Source organism: Halyomorpha halys, unplaced genomic scaffold (genome assembly GCF_000696795.3).
Source record: "Halyomorpha halys isolate HHAL.00 unplaced genomic scaffold, Hhal_1.1 Scaffold1.1, whole genome shotgun sequence".
NCBI lineage: Eukaryota > Metazoa > Arthropoda > Insecta > Hemiptera > Pentatomidae > Halyomorpha > Halyomorpha halys.
Genome location: NW_027115366.1, coordinates 2,283,759 through 2,293,128, shown reverse-complemented (window position 1 = coordinate 2,293,128; position 9,370 = coordinate 2,283,759). Strand labels below are relative to the sequence as shown.

The 9,370-nt window shown below is 30.9% G+C and overlaps 1 protein-coding gene across 1 annotated transcript in view; it reads right to left on the bottom strand.

Annotated features, from left to right (window-relative positions):
- LOC106678505 (uncharacterized) overlaps positions 1-9,370 on the bottom strand; it is a gene marked incomplete in the record, with an annotated part of 70,989 nt that overhangs the window by 18,466 nt on the left and 43,153 nt on the right. The window contains 1 exon segment of the mRNA XM_067052431.1: positions 5,282-5,377. Coding sequence (XP_066908532.1) covers positions 5,282-5,377 — 96 coding nt within the window.

Here is a 9,370-nt window from a genome sequence, read left to right as displayed (position 1 = left end):
CAGTCATCTGGACTGTTTAACAAAACATCCCGTACAAATACTAACATAAAAAGCAGAGTTTGGCAAATATTATTCGAATGACAAGAGACGAATACAATATGTTAAGCAAATGATACGGCCGATTTTCAAGTGAGATGATTCCAATCATTTAGTAAGATAGTGTTAATATCTTAAGACAATTTGTATTATAAGATATGTTTATTCCCCTAATCTATTTGTTTTTATTTCTTTGTATTCAACTTTGAGTAGTATTTATTTCTTTTTTTTAAAAAAGAAATAAATATTATCCATTGAATAAAGAATCCGTTGAATAAGGATATTGATATATTACATTGACATCAAATTGAAATATTGAATTTTAAAACTTTCCTTAAAATGTCTCAAACTTTCTTTAATGAAATATCTATATTAATAATGAATTTGAATATCGATATTAATAATAGAGTTGAAAATAGATATTGATAGGTAATATCGAAATGAAGTTTCAATATTTGATTTTAAACTTTTCCTAATATTTCAAAATCTTTTTCTTATAAAATATCTATATTTCTATTTAACAATCCTGGAATATCGTTGCCAAGCTAGAAATTGATATTAATTGAAAAGTAGAATAACTATATCGATATGTGATATCGAAAAGATATACGAATATATAAGAATATATTATAAGAAAGATTATACTTATATTATGAGTATAATAGATTATTAATAGGTTATGTAACCGACGAATTACAAAATTTATCATCCAGAGACTCATCCTTAGGACAAGAGGGGATAAGCAGTGTGGCTTCCTTGAAGTAGAAGGAGCGACATGGAACTTAAGCGCTGATACCACGTCCAGAGGCGGGCCATAATTTACATTATTAATAGCACGCAAACCTTTATAAATTTATGGTCGTGGTTTTAATTAATTGTTTTTTTAAAAACATAGATATGATTTTTAATGTATTGAGTTTTGTAACCTAGTTACAGTTATCGTATACAATAATTGAATGAAGTTCATTGACGGTTGTAAACGAAAAAATGTTAGAAAATTAGAAAGTAGGATTAAAAATAATACACAATTTAGTTAATTTGACTTATAATTAAGGACCTGGGTAGAATAGCCTGCAAAACATTTTTAAATTTGGATGTGAGGTGTGAATTTATTTTAATTATATTATTTCAATTTCTTGAGAAAAGGTAATTATTTATTAAATAAATCAAAACTTGTATCCTTTTTTGTCTCAACACTTTTTATTTTAACAGTCCAACGTTTCGGCCATTTTAGCCATCCTCAAGGACATCTTCAATTATAAATTCTTCCTCACATTAATTTAGAATTACTTTTGCAGGCTATCCTGCCCAGGTCATTCATTAATTATAAGTTAAAAACCTATTTATTATTTAAAATCACAAATATCTAATTCTTCTTATATTAAAATTATCCACACAAAATCACTACCATATACACAAACCATTTATGGTTATGATTATAATAATTGGTAGCATTCTAATGACATTTTACATTAGCTGGTCTCGTGGCCATCTTCTTTTCAGGCGCCTCGGAGGATTATCAGGAATGGAAGAGGATGCAAGATTAGAAACTAAGGGGTTTGAGTGGTTAGAGAGTTTATAATAGAAGGAGTGATATCTGGTTCGGGCTAGATCGATTACATAGGGAACATTAAGGTCTTTATGTATGATTTTATTTGTAAGGAGCATTGAGGATTTTACGAAGAATTTTGGATTGTAAGGATTGAATACGAGAGGAATTCGAAGGTTTAGTGGAGCCCCAAAGCTCAACTCCATATGTCCAGATTGGCCTTATTACAATCATGTAGATCAGTCTTTTGTAATGGATTGACAATTTAGACCGTTTGTCTAGTAAGTGCTGTAATAGTCGAAATCGACGTGCAGTTTTCTGTCTTTTCAGTCTGGTGTGAGGATTACAGGTTAATCGCTTGTCCAAATGTAGTCCAAATGTTAAATGAAACCATAGGGCAGTCAGTAGGTTTACGACGAAGGGTAAAGGTTATTTATCTTAATCCTCCAATTACGACACCAATCTTCAAGGCTGTGATATGGGATTGGAGATTTTGGGATACAATTAATGGGTTATTATTAACAGCGAGCACACATGTGTCATCAGCATACGTGGTGAGGATAGTGTTAGGATTGTTTGGAATGTCAGCTGTATAGGCGGTGTAGAGGATGGGACCACGGATACTACCTTGAGGAACACCAGCGGACTGAGAATAGAGGGATGAATAGGAACCATTTTGGTTTACTTGGAAAAATCTATCAATGAGAAAGGATCCATAACTTTAATTTTTAAATTATTATTAATAAATTAAAATATTCATATTCCGTTTTTATTTTGCATTATATAACTTTATATTTTTATTTCATTAATTATGTTATTTTACTTACACATATTACGTTTTATTTCCCACTTCTTTCATTACTTTTTTTATATATTTTCATTCTGTACAATTATTTACTTTAATCATTCTATGTAACCTTTTATTCATTGGTTGTTATCTTTTTTTTTGTTTATAGCCCTGTTCCAGGCTAGAAAATCTGGCCGAAACTTTGGCACTAATAAATAAGTTTTTATTAAACTTATTTGCGTTAATGATTGAAGAAGTTCGTCGGGGGGTGCGGTCAGCAAAGAACAACATAAATAAACAAAACCATATTTATTAATTTAATGCCGACGTTTCGACTTGAGTTTCAGGTCTTCATCAGGGGTTATGGCGTAGAAGGTAGGTCTGTAACTATCCACACCTCATTATTTGCGTTATATTCTTATTACAGCGCCTCCCAATCATCTTCTTTTCACATATTGATTGATTTATTTATTTTCTTTTATTATTATAAAATTAATTACCGATTTCTATAATTAATTTTAATCTTAATTATTACTAGTATATCAGGTGCTATCATAAAGTATGGAAAATAATGTTATTAGAATTATATCGCAGATTGAATGTCAGTATTCTTAGGCAAAGGTCACCAGTCATCTGGACTGTTTAACAAAACATCCCGTACAAATACTAACATAAAAAGCAGAGTTTGGCAAATATTATTCGAATGACAAGAGACGAATACTTTTTTATTCGTGAATTTTCTACTCGTATAATCAATTATTCGTACAAAAACATATGATTAACCATCCGAATACTTTTTCATTCGTCATTATTTTACACGAATAATTAATTATTCGTAAGAAACATATGATTAACCATCCGATTAATTTTTTATTCGTCATTCTTTTACACGAATAGTTAATTATTCGGGCAAAACAATTCGAATAACCATTTGAATACTTTTATATTCGTCTTTTTTTAGAAAAATAATCTCATATTCAAAAAAGTTAACAGATTAACCATCCGAATACTTTTTCATTTGTATAAAGACGACATTTTTTAATGCTACAAATTTTCTTACGACTATACATAGATATATTTTATGATCGCGTATAGATTAATTTTAACTTTTCTGATTTATAACATATAAGGGTCCCTTTTTATTTTTTGGGATATGTAGAATATGAAAATACTATCGATTTATTTTAATTTTTCTGATTTCTAACATGTTAAGGTCCCTTATATGTAGAATATGTAAATGCTATCGCTTTAATTATCGTGTATCGATTTATTTTAACTTTCTTGATTTCTAACATGTTAGGGTCCCTTTATATGTTATGAGATATTCAGAATATGAAAATTCTATCGATTTTAAGACCGCGTATCGATTAATTTTAAGTTTCTTGATTTCTAACATGTTAGGGTCTCTTTATATATGTTGAGATATGTAGAATAAGAAAATGCTATCGATTTTAAGATGGCCTATCGGTTTATTTGAACTTTCTTGATTTCCAACAGGTTAGGGGTCCCTTTATGTTTTGAGATATGTAGAATATGAAAATACTATCGATTTATTTTAACTTTTCTGGTTTCTAGCAAGTTAGGGCCTCTTTACGTTTTGAGATATGCAGATTTCTTATTTTATTTAAAATAAATCAATACGAGATCTTAAAATTGATATCATTTTCATATTCTGCATTCCTCAAAACGCATAAAGGACCCAAACATGCTCGAGATCATGAAAGTTAAAATAAATCGATACGCGATAATTAAATCTTTACGCGATCATAAAATCAAAGCATTTTCATTTTTAGCATATATTGAAACACATGCTAGAAATCAGAAAAGTTCATATAAATCGATGAGCTATCAGACAAAAAAAAGTAAATTAAAAAAAAAATCAAATTTTTATTCGAATAATATGTATTCGACTAATTTTGTATTTGATTGAAATAGTATTTTTAATATTCGAATAAAAAGGTATTCGGAATGTTTAGTCGTATTTTAATTCGAATAAAAGCTTCGAATAAAATTATTCGTCTCTTGTCAATCGAATAATTTTTTCCCAACTCTGATAAAAAGCCACACATATGATTAATATAATTGAATTTTTATTATAGTTTGGATTATTTATAAAGAGTAAACTCACATGTTTATAATTTATTTGAAACATATGTTTGAATATTTAATTTATTTTAAGCAAGTATAATGGGATGTTCTTTTTTTGATTATGAAAATTATTAAAATTTTTAATCCAATGATAAAAATTTAATAGTGTAATTAGTGATTGGTGTCAAACGCATGCTATGATGATAGTTGTATATTGTATATTCATTGTATGTGTGATCTCTATAGTTGTGTATTGGTATATCCCAGACTTCACCTGGATAAGATAATGTGGGGTAAGTGTGCAACACATTTTATAATTTTAAATTAATTGATCACGATTAAGAATGGTGCCAAAACTCTAATGAGTGAACACGAGGATAGTGAACAAATTTCATACTAGTTATTTTAGATCCCTTTATTTAAGTATTACGTTTGGGGATGAGCAGAGATGCGCACACAACCCAGTATTACGCCGAGCTGAAGTGGCTCTATCCATCCTTCCGATCCCAGTATTTCCTAGCTTCCTTTCTATTCCATGCAATTAGTACTCAACGCCCCTCCTGTATCCTAGAATTCCTGCAATTCAAATTCTCAATCCAATCCAGGTCCCAGGTCCCTTTTATTTGACTTTTGCCCTTCACCTCACCGATCTGCTGAGTTTGATAAATCCGAGCAGCACATCACTGGAACTCCATTCCCTCTAACATAGGTCATGTACCAACCCTTCCCTCGTTTAAAACCCTTCTATTTAACTACCTTTTACTTCACCAATCTAAATTGTATTAAAATTTATATCATAATATCTTAATTTATGTACTGACATTTATAGGATATGAAGATCTGGACGAGTGAATTGCTGGATCCAGGCACACATCCTTGTGGACTTCCATGCTCGATGCTGATTTGGAACCTCCAGTCTGAAAGGAAAATTCAATAATAATGATGAATATTATTTTAAATTAAAAAATTAAGAACTTTTAAAAATTTTGTTTTACTTTATATCCACGTTTATAACAATAAAAATTATTTTTAATAAGATAAATATTATTTTGTCTAATAAAAAAAAAATAAAGAATGAAGAGAAGAAGAAAAAAAGTATTTGAAAGCAAGAAAAATCATTAAATGGCCATTCTTATATTTATTTATTTATTTTATTTTTTTGATATTACAAACAAATACATACCTTTAGTTTTGTAATAATTATGAATATAACCAATATTAGCTCTAAACATTTTTTTTTTAAATACCAAGGATATTACGTATGATTCAATCCATGAACAGACTCGCAAATTATTTTAACAAATGTATTCATTTATTTATAATTATTGTTAGAAAGTATATAACTTATTTATTACTATTATTATTCGTACAATATTATAAATTGTATTTTTTTTTTGGTTGGCTCCACAGATCCTTGGCCGCCCGAACCAGCGCTCACCACGTCATTCTATCTTTGCCAACTCTTTCCAGTAGGGATGCGACATCGATGTTTTTAAGCCGATGTTTTTTTAACATCGATGTTTTACTTTCGATGTTTTACGTTTGTCCCAATCTTTTAATTTTTTTTTTCCAAAAGTAACTAAATGAAAACAAAAAAATTACGGTATTAACAATTTCCTATCAACCATCACGCTAACGACGTAACAAAGATAAATTACGACTAGAAAAACATAGTTGTTTTAAAATATCTATGCTTAATATTAAAACATCATTACATACAAATCTTTACCTAAAATACATCGATGTTTTTGAACAACAATTTCAGAAACATAAGGTCTGTTCTTACGATCACGCATTCTACAGCTTGTCAGAAGTGATTTTTGGAACAAAGAATCCGACATCGACTACAAAAAACATCGATGTTATTACAATATCGTTGCTTACAATAAATTACCCAGAATACATCGAGGTTTTTGAACAACTATTGCAGAAATATAAGGTCTGTTCCAACGATCCCGCATTCTACGGCCTGTTAAAAGTGCTTTTTGAAACAAGTATCCGACAACGACGAAAAAAACATCGATGTTTTAAAATATCATTGCTTACAATACATTACTCAAAATACATCGATGTTTTTGAACAACTATTTCAGAAACATAAGGTCTGTTTCAACGATCACGTATTTTACGGCCTGTCAGAAGTAGTTTTTGAAACTACGAATCCGACATCGACTACAAAAAACATCGATGTTTTAAAATATCGTTGCTTACAATACATTACTCAAAATACAGGCCGTAGGACGCGGGAGCGTTGGAACAGACCTTATGTTTCTGAAATAGTTGTTCAAAACCATCGATTTATTCTGGGTAATTTAAAACTTTCCAGTTTTCTGCATGTAGCTCTTTCGCATCATTGTTGAATCTGTCTATCCATCTGGTGGTAGGCAACCCACGTAGTCTCTTATTACTCTGGCATTCATGGTTGTATACAGGCGTCCTGATGGATAGCTTCGAGCCACATGTCCTGCCCATCTTAACCTCCTTCCTTCATTTCATGAGATATTGACTGACTAGTCTCTGTAAGTAGTTCACTATTATTTCTTCTTCTCCATGAGCTAAGGCTCTGATCCCAGATAGCTTCTACAGTTCTACAGAGGACTTTTGATTCTGCTTTCTACGGTACATGTTTCGGGACCAGGTATTGCAGCCGTATATCAGTGCAGACTTTATTATGGCATTGTACACCTTAGTTTCGGATTATTAGAGATTTTTCTGGATTTCATTATTCAGTATAGAGAGAAGGTTCTGAGGTCTATCCCAGTCCGCCGATTTACCGTCGACGGAGACCAAGTCGTTAAGGCGGAATGTTCGGCTTCTCTTAAGAGAATGTTTCCAGATCATATTGGCTACTGCTTAGGACCGCAATGCCTGACGTATACTCCAGGGTTTTGCGTGATATTCTTTTCATCACTTCTTCTAGTGGTAGTGTAACCGCAAATTTTGACTTATCCTTAGTTATATGTTTGTCTTTTGTAGTTACCCACGCTCAGCGGAGAAGGGGGCTCACACCTCATTCCCTAAAAGAAAATAATAAAAAAACAAAAAAAAAACAAATATAATTGCAGAAAGAAAAAAAGATAAAACAATAAAGAATTACTCCTTAGGCTCCACGTTATTCTTTCTTGGAAATAACAAGAACCCTGAAGCATTATGCCCACACTACAGCTAAAATATACCTCTATATAAACAATTGTTGAATTATGACCACTGGCGAATACCTTTACATGTAGATAACAGAAAACCTAGGGGTGTTACCTACCCACCTGTTGAATTATCGTAATATTCCGTAAACAATAACAAAAAAAAAAAATTAGTAAATTAACAAGTTGAAAGCAGAGATAGAACAGCAGAACTATATGTACAAAACTTTAATAATAAGATGAAATATATATACAGAGAATGAAAAAAAAGAATTCTTATCAATTAATAAAACAATTAAAACTTATAGGTTGACTTAACCTTAACTTAAATGCTTAACCTTAATAACTATATTTACATTATTATCCAAAAGAGTATAAAAGGGAATATAAAATAAAAACAAAATAAAATTTAGTTCAAACCCCACGTAGTCCTTTGGTGCACTCCTGGCCTAACATAAGGTTGTCCGATATTTTCTTTCCGGTCATCGACTCACCACTCCAGAATTATAGAGATGTAATCTCTAATGATGTAATGCCGCAACTCGTGCTGAAGATTCGTTGCTACGCACTGCACTATATCTCCACTTTTAGTGTTAATGACCGTCTATTGAAGTATAACATCATAATTTTCAAAAACAAAACATGAATGACAACATTTTTGATATAGTGATATTCCGGTTCGAACAGTAAAGACAGAGGGCCTTTAAAATATTACCACTTCACATTTACCAATCGTAACGTGTTCCAAAATCAAACTATCACCTTCACAAAACCAAAACCCACTCTTCTGAACATACGAGTTCCAAAATCAAAACTGTCGCTTTCACAAAAACAAACGCTTTGAGGTACTACTCCATGTATCAGGACTCTGCATTCAATATCATTCGAACACGCTTTTGTCGGTCTTACCGACTTACTGGGGATTCCCATTTCAGTCACATTATAATATTTGCTCATAAATACATTTAATCTATCAACAAGATTATTAATTAAAACAATATTGCAAGTTTTTATACTACGTGCATGCTTTCTTAATTAATTGTTATGAATCTAAACAAAAGAAATATTAAATATAAACATATTTGGTTTTTTTTTTTTGTTTTTTTTTAAGCTTTAATAATGGTTATAAAACACTATTTTTCTCTAACTTCTTCAACTTTTTAGGTATTAATAACCTCTATTCGGTTGCCATATCGATCGATACATAACTTCTAATAAGCGTTGGCTAAGTTTCGAAGATCATTCTTGGATGACTTTGTCTAGGATAAAAGCCATTGAGACTTTTTCACTATATGGAAGGACTTGAGAGAGGTATAAGGTCCATATATATCTCCGTTTCGTTAACTCACATTGTTTTTGATGCTTCTGGAAGTTTTTATTTTTCTCTACTACATTTTTAGTACCTCCAGTAGCCTCTTTCGGGCCAAATAAGCTAAACATTTTACACATATGTTTCTTTTCAACACAAAGCTATCCAGTTAAAGAGGTGTCAAGTCAAGTTTCGTGTCCCGTCTAGACAATGATTTTGTGCACCTTTCTAGCACTATATAATTGTGTGTACGCAACGGATGTATCAATGTTTTTCTTTTACGACTCTCCTCTCTACACCATTTTCAAGTAATAATTAAACAAAGAAATCTCTGGCCATTTCTTGTCTTGACATTTTTTTTTTTATAGATTTTGCTAAGTATAATTTGAAATTTTGATCATCCTTCTTCTTGTATAATTTAAGTTACTATCGTAGTAAATAGTGCAATTCTCATATATATAT